This window comes from Acomys minous, assembly GCF_964271855.1.
Source record: "Acomys minous genome assembly, chromosome: 7".
NCBI classification, from domain to species: Eukaryota; Metazoa; Chordata; class Mammalia; order Rodentia; family Muridae; genus Acomys; species Acomys minous.
In genome coordinates this window covers 101,198,105-101,214,916 of record NC_140488.1, presented here as the reverse complement: position 1 = coordinate 101,214,916, position 16,812 = coordinate 101,198,105, and the positions used below count along the sequence as shown (strand labels likewise).

The following is a 16,812-nucleotide window of genomic DNA, read 5'->3' as shown; positions in this document are numbered from 1 at the left end:
GAGAATAACCAGTCTCCCAGTTTTTACTAGATTTGATGACTTTTTAACCTTTCAGATCTCCTTTTCAATGAGTATATTTTGGAAGAAAAGTTGTACAGAATGAAGAAAACACTAAAATTGTCATGAGATCCAAACACATACTGCTCCAAAAGGTAAACCGTGAAGGCTTCATTTCTGACACCGGATAGAAGTGGAGGGGGGGGGAGGGAGGGAAGGAGGGAGGGAGACAGACTTTGGTCATCTAGCCATATCATTTCAGTCTCTGATTTTATGGCTAAAACTTTATCTTTGACAAGAATAGTCCTACTACGTTATTACTCCATTAGAAACACTACTATTAAAAAAAAAAAAAACAGCCAATCCATTTAAAATGCAGACTTCTCAGAAAGGCACAGTAAACAAAAGTGTTCTGTGCTTTGGACTGTGAGAACCTACAGACTCCAGAAGACAACTGCCTAGTTTATATAAAGGCATGGACTAAACTTCTCCCGAACACAAGCTATACGTATACCTCCAAAATAGACTGCATCCAAAGGAAAAAAAATAGCTCTTCAAGGTTGGTATGTCTGTGGCCTACCATATGGACTTCCAGTAACCAAGTGGGAAATTGGAGCTATGTGTGGGTAAACTCTGTCTTGTGTGTCAAATCTGGCTGACCACCTGTTTTTACAGTTGTCACTGGAACCCAGCCATTCTGTAGTGTGCCCATAGTTGCTTTCACATTACAGTAGCCTTGGACAATGTTGACAGATACCATATACGCCAGCAAGAGCAACTGGCCCTTTTCCATGTTTTCTGATTTCTGTCTTTAGGAACTAATCTGGGGCTCAGTTTCTCTACCCATACCTGGAAGGACTGGGAGTTGGTCCACCAAGCTGATATATCAGAATCCCCAGGGCAAGTGGGCACAGAGGAAGTCCCCAGACTTAGTTATACTGCAGAATTTTGTGTTCTGTCCAGACAGACCCTCTTGCCTGAGGTGATCAACTTGGGGAATTCAGAGAGCAGACCATCGCCAAGGCCCTTAGAGTTTAGTGCTCTTATGCATAAACTTCTTGTGAAGAAAGTAGACTTTGCCAAGAGGAACAAACACTTGGAGATCACGCCTAAGTGAATTCAGCCCTGGCATTGAAAACTTCTATTTGATTTACAACGTTCCAAGTCCTGCACTTGAACAGTCGAGAACCTGTGGATTGGCACAGACCAAGATACAGTGCTATATAAATATAAATGGTTACTTTGAAAGAGACTTAAATTAGACTAACAGGTTTAATGAGTTAACTTTTGATCTATGGAAATAATTTACTTTAAATATATCCCAATGAAAATGGTTACACATCAAATATAAGCCATTTTAGTGACAATCTCAGCTGGCAACCAATTCTCGGCTGACTCTCCACTTAGAGGAAAGCCTCAGGCTCTCTTGTCTCTGCCACAGACAGCTACACCTGGAAGACAGTCCTGAGAACAAGCTGCCAAACACTAGGAAGTCTGGGGGATAGCAGATAATATCAAAAGTACCTAAATCATGTTTGGGGAAGGGATTAAAGAATATTTCCTAAGCCTTTAGAGATTTAAATATTGCTGCAACAGTCAGGAAGAGGGCATGTGCAGGCCCAGACTGCTTAGAAAGAGCTAAGAGGTGCACAAAATGGAAAGAGCTTGATGTGTTCTGAGCTTTGAGGTGGTTTTCAGGCTGCCAGCCTGCTTTTCAGGATGACTACAGATCCAATGAGTCAGTAGTAGGGGGTGATCTGTGTGAAGTCTGGGCTCTACAATTCAAAATAGCCTGATTTTAGAGGTCACAAGAATAAGTAAATGATTCCGAGCCTGAAACTGGCCATTGCATTGTTGGCAAAGATATGTATATGTAAATTTTTTACATATACATTTATGTTATTATACATATATACAATAAACTACCTACTGCCAGAAGAACCATGGCACAATATGGAATTATATATATACTATATAATGTTTTGGCTATTTGTATTTGGCAACCTTGGAGCAAACATCTTTCTTATCTTGGTGCGTCTAAAATTTTGAATGCAAATCAATACCTAGTGTATCACATTATCAACTTAAAATATCTATCTTGGCCTAAAAACTTCTTAACTTCTAAACAAGTAAGCTTAATTGTAAAACTAAACTCCATCAGAGACTTGAGAAGGAAAAGATTTTCTTTTTATATATTTTTCCTTTGGTGTTGAGAATGGAGCCTAGAGTCTTGCACATGCCAAGCAAGAGCTCTAACATTAAGCCAAACACCCCAATTCTAAGGTACTTTCTTGAAAAAACTATTTGGGAAGGAATTTGTAAATTTAGAAAGGAACACTGAGGCCTGAAAAGGAATATTTTTAACTGTTTGTATATTTGACATATAAGAAAATAGCTGGCAGGCTGTGGTTTTCTTTTTTATCTGATGGGAGAATTATGCCTACACAATAGAAACTATAATCTGGTTAAATTATTACAGACTTTTCCACTTGTTTCTACAAATATTCATTGCTGATAAAATACCATGTATGGATTTTTTTTAGTGTTCCAGTTGTTGAAAAATGAATAATCAGATATAAAATAACTGTAAGACATATGCATTGGACTTGAGAAATTGAAAAATATTTGGCAAGGGAAGTCTTGGGCTTAGGAATGTTTATAAAATAATAGGCAAATGGGGGTCATTGAGCATGGGTGGAAAAGGATGCAGGGAATGGTGCAGATAAGATGACTGTGGAAAGCTAAACTATAATGCTCCACCAGGAACCTAAGTTTGCGCTTTTAACAATAATCAAAGTTACTAGAAGAAGAAGTAGAAGGACTTTAATTTACTTAAAATATATGGTCCAATTTTAAAACGTATTTTTGTCTGTAGAACTATAGAAAAGGCTTAAAATCTGCAAAAGGAAGGAAAGATACAAGCATTTAGAGAATGCCAATCAGAACTGAAAGAGGAAGTACCATGTATCTTTTGTTCACTGATTTGTTTCTGGTCCAAGTATTATAGGGATGAATTTTCAGGTATTATCTCTGGTTTATAGATCAGGAGAGTAGGCTTTGAGAAGTTCAGTTTGTGTTTAGTCATTAAATTCACAGAACTCAAAAATGGCAAGGTAGGGGCCAAGTTAAAAATCAGATTTCAATTTGCCTCAGAGCTGATGAATCAGAACATGCATGGGAACAAGGCCTCCTCCAGGGCTTTCTCTGTGTGTCTGTGGATGGGAGTTCTAGGGTGTGCCACTATGCCTGCCTTTTCCCTCCTCAAACATATGCTGTAAGGACAAACTCATGTTCTCATGTTACCTTGGCAAACTCTTTATTAAATGAGCCATCTCCCCAGCCTCTAAATGTACATTTGTAGGCAAAGCAATTAGTCATATTGTAAATTATGAAATGAATTTAGAGATCATAGGATTCATTCATTTACATAACGCTTAGGTATGAAAGATCTACTGAGTATTCTATATTTTTATACGTAGATAAAAATTATTCCATAGAGACTTGCACATTTGAACTGTATTTTTATTTCTTTACATTACTATAAAATATAGGCCCGCTTCAGTCATATTCACAACAGTAAAGGGAATTCTTTGCTCTTTTTATGGAGCATAGGTGATAAAAGTGGGGCAAAAAGACTCTCTCTTTCTTTCCTCCTTGTTAAGTTTTAAAATGTGCCACATTTGTGTCTTGGTTATTTCTGCCTTAATAGTGCTAGTTATTAGTCAAGGACAAGACTGGACTTCAAGGCCCATGTTCTTAAGCTTCAAGTTCTCTGAATGTAGATATTCTCATTCTCCCCCCCCCTCTCTCTCTCTCGTGTGTGTGTGTGTGTGTGTGTGTGTGTGTGTGTGTGTGTGTGTGTGTGCATGTGTGTTCTTCCACTGAGCTACACACTAAGTCCTCACCAAAACGCTTTGTAAATTTTCCATGGCCTCATGCTTTACAACATTAAGATGGTTCCTAATACATTAAGATGTTCCTGTAAACTAGGTGTTAAACAAGACACTTGGACCTATATTTTCTCATTTAACACTCTCATGGTCACTAGCAGGCAAATAATATATTTTTGTGCAGGAGGTAATATGGCTTTTCCAAGGATCAAATAAATAGTTGAATGTGCTTTGCAAGCTGTCAGTCTAAAGAATTACAAATGCTACTTCTTTATTGCAAATGTCTGTCAAAACCAACAAATATCCTTGGGGCTTATCTTAAATAAACTTAAAGCAGTTTCATGAAAGATAACCCTATTTCCTTTTATTACCATCCTGCCCAGGCTTAGAAGCCTTTTTCTAGAGGTCTTGATGAATCCTCAGAAGAAAATATCTACACCAACTCTTTCACTTAAAGAGCTGTGCAGTAAACAAGTCAATGCCATCTTTATTTGCTAAGACCCTGTACAGATTGGTTTGAAAATCCTGGGCAGGAACGCTTCCCTTTAATCTCTTCTTGTTTAGGCCTCCTAGAGCTTCCAGAAGCAACCAACCATGCTCAGTCTGAAGTGAAAGCCTGCCCCGTTTGTTCTTTGCCCGGAAATTGATCCCACCAAACAAAAGCAACTGAGCTTGTATATCAATGTCAAGGGTTAAAGGAGAGGGAAATAAGAACTCTCTACCAGGTCAGAGTATTTGTCCTAAAGCCCAACTTTGTAAAAATCATGTAATAGATAAATCAAGGCCCCCCCACCCCCACCCCAAGCTGGCCAGAGTAACACAATAGCCCTTCCTTGAGTTGGTCTCTCATCTCTCTCTTCCTAGAGGTGGTCTTCTCAAAGTAGAAATCATAGCAACTGCTTCAGAATCTGGCTTCTTTCTCTGACCTATTCCCCTTGTCAGGAAGGCTATCCGACCTCTGAGGAAAGCATGTGAGAAGAGCTGACTGCCCAGCTTGTGAACAGCAGACCTTTAATAAAAAGGTTTTAGTATGGCTCAGAGCCCTCAAGCTGAGTCCTAAACTGCAGTTCCAAAGAAAGTAATGTCGGTGTCCTTTAGCTACTTTTCAGCTTCTAGAATTAGGCAGATTATATATATCAACACCAAAGTCAGTGCTCTTCAGCAATTACTCACCCTGAACACTATTTCTCAGATTGACCTCCTTGGAATTCTTTCTATGCTTCTTTTATGTGGTCTTATGACATGTGATCTTTACTTCTCTACACTGGAGGCAGTGGTTTATCTTTGTTATTCATTTCCGCCTTCCCAGAATTTACCCGTTCTTATCTCATAGCAGTTACACAGAAATTCTCCTTGGGTGAATGACAAAGGTTTATTTTCTCTGGTTAAAAAAAGAGGATTTGATAAAGCAGATAAGAAAAAGAACATTTGTAAAGGCACAGAGCAGATAGGCACTTTTAATGATTTTTACACACTTTCATTAACAAGAAGCCTCGTCTAATACCAATGTGAGTAAAATCTAATATATTCTTGATAGGGTCAACAAAAAGCAAAGAGATATAATAAGGCTGGAGGCAGATGACACCACTGCTACTCTATGCATTCTATATGACTGTTACAAAAGCACACCCAGAACCACAGAGGAACAGAAGCCTCTTTTCTTTGAGGTCTTTCACTCCAGAGCCATCTTCCCCTGGGGCACTAGCCAGCAGCGACATCCTCCTGTGTTCTCACAGTAAGGGAAACAGCTGAGGTGACAGAGCCCAGGGCTTCTTCTCTTGCTAGGATATCAAAGGCAACTGAGCAGCACCACTGACTTAGAACTGATCTAAGCTCCCTGCATATCTTGTGACCAATCTTTTCCTTGCCTATCTAGGTATGCCAAAATGTAACAGCCAAGGCAAAGAGCCATATGCCAGCTTCACTTTCTTTCGCTATTGAGAAATTCAAACAGTGGCATGAATAAGCAACACCTGCCTGTGATTTTTTAAATGGTCTTGTTTCTAAAGGCATTTCATTCCACTCAGCACTCACTGCTTCTAAAAAGTCAGTTTCACCACTTAGCTTTGTATAGGATGAAGGGCAATTCAAAATTTCTGCTAGCTTTTAGAATTAAGCAATAGGAATTTAAAGTATCCCACATTAGGGTCAGAAACACAACTCAACCCTATAGCTGCTGAGTAACTTATGATACAGACAAATTCATGATTGGATTATACAGATGAAGCTTGGACTAGAGTCCAGATAAAATAAGACCTGATGCTCATCTAATACTTACTACAAGCGGATTTTTACACTTGATACTTTACACTTTCTTTTTTGATGAGAAACAAACAAAAAAATGTGTTTTCCTCAGTTCAAAAAATAATAATATATGCCCAATGCTTACACAAAAGACTTGGGTTGTGCTCAGAAGTCCAGATCATAAAGTGAATCTGTATTTTTGGTTTGTTCTTTGAAACCATCAAAAAGAAAAAAAAACTAATTGTAAATTAGCATTATTGTCTTTCTGCTACTGTGTCCTCAGGTAGCCTGGGATGTACACATGAGTCCAGCTCTGGGCATGAGGTCTGGGCTCTTCAAGGTAATCAGTCTATCAAAATGTTGCCAGGGGGAAGTCTTTAAGACATCTTCTTTGATGGCCTCAGCGGCATTTTTCCAAAGCCACATCTCTATAGTAATTTGCAGAGTATGTGGGAAGGCATCCTCCTCCTTTAGGATGGTGGCTTGTAGCCAGGCCAGGTGTGTGTTTAAAATTAGTGTAAAATTGCTGCTTATATTTCTCAAAACCTCAAAAACGAGGAGACCATTTAAAACTAATGCTGCCTTTGTTGGCCTTGTTAGGTTGGAAGAGAAAGAACAAACTGGGTACCGGGGAACTAGGTTCTGTATGGCTAGGTGATTCAGGAGACAACTCTGTGTACCACATTCAGTCTAAATTATCACAAGTATACAATGTGGACAGAACAGTGTGTGCTCCACTGCACTCTAAAATGTCACTGCTGTAGGTATAGGGCCCTGAACTGCATTCTTCTTGTAGTGAATTAAAAGCTGGAAGAGACAGCCATATGCCATCTTCATAATACCTAGGTGTGCGAGGAATGCTGGAAAAGAACTACACTAATGCCTGCATCCAGAAGCCAAGCAGCAGTTAGTAACACCCCCTGCTGCTTCTTCGTCTTTGGGGACAGGACTTTGAATGTCACTTAGGTTGTGAGCTGGAGTACACCGTGTCAATTGAAACAGACTGTAAGATGAAAACTAGTACAATTGTCTCTTCATATTTTTCTTTCCCTTGGGAACATTACTGCACTACCTGTATCAGACATTTCTTCCATAAAACATACTTTACACCAGCCTTCCTTCATAAGAAAATTATTTCACTGTTATCTTACAGACAGGAGTTTAAAATGCCCAAGCTCATAATGTTACATTCAAAGACTTTCACAATCTTTCCTAAAGATGTCTCTTCTGATATGATCTCTTCTTGCCTTTCATTTAGCACCCCAAATGCTAGCCAGCATTGTCTGGGGTCCTAAGCTTCATTGTCTATTTCTACAGACAGGTCTCTGCTGGCCCAGTGCATGTGCAGAGACTCTACTCAGCTGCTTTGATGCATAATCCACTCATCTGTCAACATAGTTTAAATCCCACCACCCTGAAATGAGGTTTACTGTCTACTCAACACCAGAGTCATCGCTTCCTCCTCTGAATCCCAAAACAGTTGTCTGACCTATCAATCAATTCTGCACATGTCATATAACAAGTGCTTATAATTGGCAGGCCTCTACCTGTGGCAAGGCACTTTTGAAATAAAACTACAAAATACATTAAAGGAACAATATGCGTTCTTATCTCACACATAAATATGGCAAGCAATAACTAAAACAGTACTGAGCAGCCAGTGAAATGCTGGTGTCCACGTACTCTGACTCTGAGTTTCTAACAGAAGTTCTGACATATTGCAGGCTTCCTCTGGTCCTGGCACAATGCTAAGAGTTTACATGAAACACTTTATTTTGTTCTCCCATGTTTCTGTAAAAGCAAGCACAGTACATTACTAGCCTTGTTTTATAGACGAGTAAAATGGGGCACAGGAACATTAAGTAATGTGCCCAACTATTACATTTGTTTACACAGTCCCATGACTCAGAGGTACCTTGTGTACTTTTCTGTGCACTTTCCTGAACTCCCAGAGCTTACAAAAATGATCCTAATCATAAGAGGTCATCAGGCAATAGTGAATTTCTCTCTGCAAGTGAAGGATAGGAAAGGGAAATCATGAGAGAGTAGACAGGTGAAAAGGAGGAGGGAAGGGAAAGTGGCTTTGAGCTTCACCATAAAAATAGTTCCCTGGAGATGCTTTCTTCTCACTCCAATATAAATATTTTTGTACCAAAGGAATTAAATTAAAATGCCATTTCTGGGTATTTCACAAATATTTCAAAATCTTGTTTTCACCACAAGGGAATACTTAAAAATATACACAGTGTAGACTATAGAAATGTTGCCATGAAATATGCACAAAAAGAAACTGGATTTTTGAAGCAGACAGTTGGAACTCATGAGACAACCCACACACACATATAACCAAATCATTTTAGAAAATACATGACTCAGTTTGTAAAATACCATGTGGCAAAATATCATACAAACTGCATATAATTTAAATTAAAAATCTAATCTAAAATACTTGTGAACTATTTCATAAGCCTGTATATGATTACAAATAGGATATGTATGTGATAAAAAGTCAAACTGGAATGATGGATAGCACGAGTTTTATAGGTACTTACTAAACCTGACATTGTTTTCTAATACAGACTTGGAAGTGGTATGTGAAGACTGCTTTTTCTGAGAAGAATTTCTCCATCTCTAAGACGGGTATCTGTGTCCTTGATTTGCACACAGTATAACTTACTCTACTAGCAGCAAAAAAATTATTTAGCTGTTAGTTTTCCCTACTAGTCTGTTAGCTCCATGAAAATGGTGACTGTTTCTGTACATATTACCTTCACTTAAGAAAGAGATATTAACTTAATTATCCATTAACTCTCAAGAATCTATAATCATGTATGTTATTAATAACAAACTATCTTCACTTAAAATAAGAAAAATGACAGTGATATGAAAAGAACTTATAAAAATGCACTGTCTTTAGTGGAAAGCTTAAATGTACTTCTCTAAGTGACAACATGATTAAGTAGACTAGACCAATTATTGAGACCATAGGAAATTTATGATACAATGAACAGGCATACTAATACTTAATAAGCAATTCTGTGTGCATAAATGAGACTATGTGCAATATGGTTTCATATTCAATATACATTTAACTTAATATAGATAAATGCATATGTTTGGAACTTGAGTGGATCCATCAGGTCTATTAACTACTTCTGATCATCCACCAAATATCCAAGGTATGACTAAAATATTTAATGTAATAAGAGGAATAATTAAAACATTTAAGGAAATAGAAGAATAGTTAGAATATTAAGATATTTGGAACATAATTATCATTGCTATAGTTGTTGCTATTGCTTATCTGCCATAAATAGAATAATAAAAATATCCGGAAGATGCTAATATTAAAATAAGTAAACACATGAATGCATATCACACACACACACATGCACACATGCATGCATGTGTACACACACATCTTGAACTATAGCCTGCATTATACATAAATAGGATTTTTGGTGGTACTTCCATTTGATCCAGAGCATCTCACATTCTAGGCAAGCATTCTCCCACTGAGCAATAACTCCATTCCTTTCTATTAGTCCTTATTTTAAACGTGTATTACAAACTATGTTGCCTTGCCTAGCCTTGAACTCATACTATCCTCCTGCCTCAGCCCCTAGAGCTGTGGTTCTCAAACTGTGGGTCTTGACCCCTTTGGGAGTCACATATCAGTTATCCTGCATATCAGATATTTACATTACAATTCATAATAGTAGCAAAATTACAGTTATGAAGTAGCAACAAAAATATTTTTGTGGTCAGGGGTCACTACAACATGAAGAACTGTATTAATAGGTTGCAACATTACAAAGGTTGAGAATAACTATTATAGAGTAACTATAGAGATTACAAGCCTGTACAACCAGGCCTAGCCATATTACTATTTTTATAGTAGAAACACATTATAGAAATTCTAAGAAAGGAAAACAATCTGTAGCTCAATATCTCCTCACACCATTACTGTAAATTGGGAAAGACTTTCAAAATTTTAGAACCTGATCTGGACATGATAGTATATACTTACATTGTTGAGGCAGGAGAACAAGGCTACATAGTGAGACGCTGTATCAAACACATTAAACCTAAGAGTAAAATTTCCTATCTCTGCCTCCATACACAAAGTACTACATACAGAAAGTTGAGCTTTAACTGGAACTTTCCGAGGAATAATTTGAAAATCTCAGTGGGTTGATCCACTGAAAGCTGTGTTGCATGAAGAAACTCCAACAGCCAGCCTTTACAGTGAACATAGAAAAAGCAGTTTCAAACTTCAGTTTTAGCTTGTTTGAAAGGAGTGAGTGAAAGACAACTGGAGTAAAAGAAACAAGAGGTCCAGTGTGATGTGTGAGCACAATAAGAGAGGAATTGCTGCACTGTAATTTCTTGGAAATTCTAGAATGCATTATCAAACTCTCTCATATGTCAGCTATGTGGTTCACAAATCAAATTTTTAACCAGAGTTTGTAGGGCTGGAGGGCTTCTTAAAATTCAATTAAAATGATGTTGTTAAATGTCCATGTTTTGTTATGCCTCACTTAGAGACTGCATTTGATAGGAAGACTTCTCTTATTACTTCAAAACAATAGTTCAGGAATTGTGAGTTTAATTTTCTCATTGCTTCCCTTTCCCATGAGTGTTTACCATGCATAGTCCCTGAAAGCAGCAGATTACTGAAATGACATCTTCCAAATGATGTGAAAGACATTTCTAATGTTTTGGCTTTTAGACAGGGTCTCTCTATGGAGATGCGGAAGATTTTACATGCATGAATTCTACATGTTGAAATTCTGTGTATTTTATCTTTTATGCTTCAGGTAAAGATGTCAATATACAGAACTACATTTCATTTCTGTTTTTGTTTTGTTTTATTTTTTTAAGATAAGTGCCTTTGCTGGCCTGGAACGCACTATGAAGACCAGCCAGGCCTTGAACTCATAGATGCCATAGATATCTATCTGCCTCTGCCTCTACAATGCTGGAATTAAAGGCATGGACTTCCATGCCCAGCCATATTTCATTTTTTCTAGAGAAAAATAGATCTTTCATACTGAGATCTGATATAATTAAGAATGTTCCCCCAAACCTAGATTATCAAAGGAAAAATTATTCTTTGCAATCATATCAGCACAAATCTGTATCAATAAAAAATCTCATGGAGCACAGTTTACTTTTTCAGACCAATATAATAACCACTGAAAACTGTTCCTTGGTTTGATTCTCTTTATTATGCTATTAATTCCTTTAAAAAAAAAAAACCCTGCATTTATATTGTACTAGGTTTTAAGCAAACCAAGAAAGCACATATGTTCCCTAGTCTGTGATAACTAAGATCTTATCACCTCCCAAATGTCCTGCATGTTTATGAATTTTTTATTCTAACATGAACATGTTTGTTTCTGAAAAAACATGCTCTGCTGGTATGTTATCCATGCAAATGCTTAAAAGCACATTTCATGGAATAGCTGTAAATAATTGCTCATAAACATGTTTTGTTGAACAGCTGCACAATTGTTTCAGTGCACTGGATGTTGTTTATATGCCTATATTTCTGTAATTAGAAAATAAAATATACAATATGGTTAGCTGTCAAGACTTTTCTATGACAATATCAATGACTGGTAATTCATTGGCTTGATTAGACAAATTACTGGACTCATGACTGAAGACTTGCATTTTCATCACAGAAATGGTTACTGCAGTATCTTCTCATAAATTTGAAGATGTTATGTAAATAATTAATAACTGTGCTGTGACAGCACACAGACACGGAGTAGAACTTGATTACCAGATGTAAATAGCAAGCCTGGAAGTTGTTGAATATGCAGCCTCATTATGATGATGTTGTTCTAACAAACAACCCTTAATCTAATCAAAAGAACATTTTATTAATAAAGGACAAGAAGGAAAGGAAGATGAAAGATCTCTGTTCAATCATCCCAGTCACCTTGAGTTTTACAAACTGAAAGCCATCTGGAAATTTGAACAATTGACGCAGTCATAATTTTGTGTATGTTCTTTTCCCCATTATACACTTCGGCAATACAATACTTTTCTCTGTCACAACAGTGCAGTGCAGTGAAATCTAATGGGTGTCTGCCTTCCCTTGCCTGAGTTACCTAAATTCTTGTGGCAAACTTCCTCTACATGGTAAAAAGAGGGAGTGCAGCCACTCGCTCATCGGACATTTGAAGCGAGGCATGCTGTGCAGGTACTGCATTTGCTCCCCTGGTGACATTTAGAAGCAGAGATTCACTCTAGCATGTCAGCTTCCCTCAGTGTGTCAAGAAATCACACAGTTGAGTCCCAGATGTGGCTCGTTAATCTTCACCATGGAAAAATCAACTATGTAACCCAAGTAAATACAAGCACTCATTAACATCAAGAGAAGGGAGAGGAACCATTTGTTAAAGGTGATGATATTCTCGAAACAATAATACTCTTTGGATCATCTGATTCATTTTGTTTGCTCAACAAGTTGCTATGTTTTCCCTGAGAGGAAGGTCTTCAGTATATATTTACTTAGCACTTTTAATTTATACTTCCTTTCCTTTTAATTAGTGTCTTGTGATCTAAAATTAGCTGATGAGCATTATACCTAACTCAAACTCTCAGCTGAGTTTGCAATAATTAGGCCCACTGTCAACTGAAGTTGAACAGGCATCAGGAGATATTTTTTTAAATTTCTCCCCTGGTGCTTTCTAACCTTATTTAGAAAGTGATTTTTTTTAATTTAACATGTAACCATATTAATTACTATACCCCAAGCTGGATTTTGGGTAATTTCATACTAGAAGTGGATGAAGCTCAGATAGCCTTGCCTGTAAACTTGCTCAATAAAAGAATCCTATACATGCAGAAATGTTTTCATGAAACCTGAGACTGTCAGAACATGATAGATCACCAATAAACTGTATATCATTTACACAAGGAGGCCACATGTCTTCTAAAATCCTGCATTTGGTACAGACATTTACTATAGGCATTCTTCCTTCTAGTCTTTTCTTTGTGTAGTTACAGAAATAGGTACAATGTGAGCAAATTACTTTTCCTGGATGAGTGAAGAAAATAAATGCCCATAAATGCTCACAAGATAGATTTTTTTTTATCTCCCATCACCTCTCTCTCTCTCCCCTTTCCCTCCCCCATCTTTTCTCTCTCTCCTCTTTGCAACAACTGCAGACATTGAAAACGATCCAAACAAACTGCAAGAGTTGAAAATGATCCAGATTTTTAGAATTTGCCCTCACCTTGACAACACTAAAACTACAAGCAGCAGTCAACTTTTACAAGACACCCTCATTGTGTAATGCTTATAGGCTGCCAAAACATGCTACAACTAATCAGACAACAAAGGTGAAGAGAAAACCTTCACCTGCCACGTAGCTAGCAGTGAATACATTTCTTATTTCCATGACATTTGCTGGCAGAAAGGGGTTGGCTTAAGGCGGATCGGACTAACCTTCAATTTGTCATAGCGCTCACTCAAAGCTGCCACCTGATGATCGCGGTGCCGCCCAACCAGTTTACACAAGGCACAGATTAACTGGTCATCGGTCACACAGTACATATTCACCTTCTCATCCTCGTGCTCCAGGCACATCAGCCCCCGGATGTGCGAGTCCGGGATTGGCTCAATCAGACGATGGCCTGTAAAAGGCTTCTTGTTCGGGTGAGTGGCTTTCAGGCACTCATCGCAGTAGGACACTTCACAAGTGACACAGGTCTTCACAGCATCCTGGGCAGGATCCTGGTCACAGAACTGGCAAAGAACCTTCTCGGCAGAGGACATGGTGTTGGCGTCAAAGGCCCGCTCCCTGCGGGTTTCACTGGGAGAATTGGGTCCGCTCACAGATGCTTTCTGAAACCTGTCAATGATGTTTTGTAGGGTGACGTTGCGCTTGAGCCCGTCTAGACCTCGCTGGCTGAGCGTGATGACATGCCGGCAGGTGGGGCACTGGAAGGCGCTGATGGACTCCACAGGCTCGTTGGTGGCACAGTGAGAGACCAGGATGCGGTGGGCACAGTTGAAGCAGAGGCTATGTGCGCAGGGCAGCAGGAGAGGGTCCTCAAAGAGCTCCAGACAAATAGGGCAGGTCAGCTCCGACTCCAGTGTTTCCATCTTCAGGCAAAACTCTCTGGGGTCATCAGCAAAATCCAAGGAAGCTGATCAGCTATCTGGAAACAGAACGTAAGATTGAATTAAGCACAAGGGGTCGGGCGGGGGATGGGGGGCTGTCAGCTTTGAATGCATCTCAGAATAATTCTAAACACAGGACATGGAATGGAAAATATGTGTGTATGTTCCAAATGTCTCTCTTTACTGGGGGCAAATGATTAAAAACAAAAAACAAAAACGTGAGCCTAGCATTTCTTCAAAGTTCTGATTGTTGAAAGTGGCAGCTTTCTTTATTTATTTTTTTTTTTAATTTTATTGTTTGATTTTAGTTTTCACAATTTTGGCTCCAACCTGACAAGTGACTGAAACTGGGCTTTCTGTAATTGGTGTATGATCAGAGTAATCTCGTGTCACAGATGAGATTTCCCTTTGGTTAAAATTAAAATGCAGACCCTGTCACTAATGAACTATAATCATTTATGACTTTGAATTTTTGAACCTAAATATGAATGGATATGCATGTTAAAGACTATGCATTTGCAATAGTAGGCCAGGCTTTTCACCTGTGCATACGTACTCACTATAAATATGAACATTAAGTATATATGAACTCAAATGCATGCACTTTGGTAGAAATAATTACGCTTAAATTCAGGACATTATTTTCCAAGACATTCCTGAGGGGGGTAAAAACCCCACAGTATCTCATAAAGAAGATCATGGTAGAGGTAGTATTTTTGGCATATGTTCATTATTCACCTATTGTTTAATCCATAAATGGGATGTGGGAGGCAGAAAGAAATAAAGAAAACAATCTAGGAACCCCTTTGAAGGCAGTAATAGCAATGACTAATATTATCACATACATGTGATACATTTTAACAATGGTAATTACAGTTTAGAAAACAATTTGGAAAGACTACTTAAAGGCTGCTGAGGAAACCTGTGCATCCCTACTTGGCCTAAAGTGTCCCATTTGGCCTAAAGTGTCCCATCTGAGGCTGGTCACTGTTGCTAGCCACAGGCCTGGCTGGCAGGAGGTCTTGTCTCACATTCACAGCCCCGCTGGCCCAGGCATGACCTCTGCCAGCTTTGTTGCTCCCCTCCAGGCCACCTTCGGGTGGCACAGCTGAATGTTCCCCTTCCCATAAATACCTCACTGCATTTGTGAACCCCTGCCTGCCTTCTCTTCAAAAAGGGATGACAAAGAATCCCACACAAGCACCAGTTCATTAGGGTGAAGAGGCCTTATGCTCATTAGCAAGCCTGGGAACTAAGCCTCTTTGAACCTTCTCCCTTTCAAGGCCATTAGTACAGGGGTGTAGAATGCTGCCTGACATATTAGCTGCAGCCCACTGCAGGCTGTGGGAGAATAGAGCAGTTTACCGGGTCAGGAGATTCAAATCACTCACAAGGATAGAAACTTCTCAGTTGGGTTTATGGGAATGCTTCGCTTCCAAAGCTGAGTATAGTGATTCTGACAATTAGGCATTTGCATTCACACCTCTGCTTCTTTACAAAACACAGGGCTTCTCAAATAATCTGACCTTTTACAAACAGCACTTATCTGAAATATGAAGAGCACACAGCTTTGATGAAACACTGTCACTTAACTGCCAACTGGTAGAAGACAATCACTAAAGAGTATAAAGTATATCCCGGGCCTGGTAAAGAGGAGAAGAGCAAACTGGTAGCCCAGGAACAACCTGCAGTCAGTCACTCATATTTACTACCTAAGAAAGGTGTGGCTGCAATTTGAAATCCTGGTGCTTACTCATCTTTCCACAGTCTGCAATGTAAAGCCAAAGGCTGCTCTTATAAGAAACTTCACCATCCTCCCTTGGGCCCAGTCCACTGTACATGTAGGTGGCTCTGAAAAGTTAAAGGTTTGGCCTATTAAGCAAAGCTTTGATGAGCAGTAGATAGCAAATTATCTCTGTCTAATTTCTTCTCCTTTTTTGTCAGAGGCATAAAAATAAAAAGGAAATACATAGTCCTTTTTTCCCTATGCTTTTTATTTAGGTGATGGTTGTTGTTAATTTTTTTTTGTTATTTATGTTACATAAATATGTTCTTGTTTTATTTTTTGTGACAGGGTCTTGCTCTCTATTACAGACTGGCTGAAAACTTGCAATACTATTGCCTCTGTCTCCTGAGTGTGGGTATTATAGGAGAAAACCACCATCATAGGAGCACACCAGTATGACCAGCCTAATTATTTCCATTTTCACATACAGAGTATATGCACATATTTATATGGTACAGTATTATAAGCCAATGCACAAGACAAAACAAAACCACCACCACCAATATACAGTGTGGAGATGTCTTTTAAAAAGCCAAAAACTCAAGGTAGGAATGGGTGGTAAATGATCAATGGTGAAATCCCCCATCATGTAACATGTAGCCAGTAATATGAAGACTGGGACTCCAATTCCCAGAACCCGCATAAAAAAATGCTAGATGGGCATGGAGGTCACCTGTGGTCCCAGTGCTGGAGAGGAGGAGATAGGGACTCTCCCAGAGCAAGCTGGTTAGACAAACTAGCCCTGCAGAGCT

At 38.7% G+C, this 16,812-nt stretch overlaps 1 protein-coding gene across 6 annotated transcripts in view; it reads right to left on the bottom strand.

Annotated features, from left to right (window-relative positions):
- Window positions 1-16,812, bottom strand: part of MID1 (midline 1) — a 345,415-nt gene that overhangs the window by 95,949 nt on the left and 232,654 nt on the right. For 5 of the 6 annotated variants that reach the window (XM_084789911.1, XM_084789914.1, XM_084789913.1 and 2 more), the window contains exon 2: window positions 13,597-14,312. In XM_084789911.1, the coding sequence (XP_084646037.1) occupies window positions 13,597-14,256 (660 nt within the window). In that variant the 5' untranslated portion in view covers window positions 14,257-14,312. The remainder of the gene's footprint in view (window positions 1-13,596; window positions 14,313-16,812) is intronic. The other variant, XM_084789915.1, reaches the window with a different exon arrangement.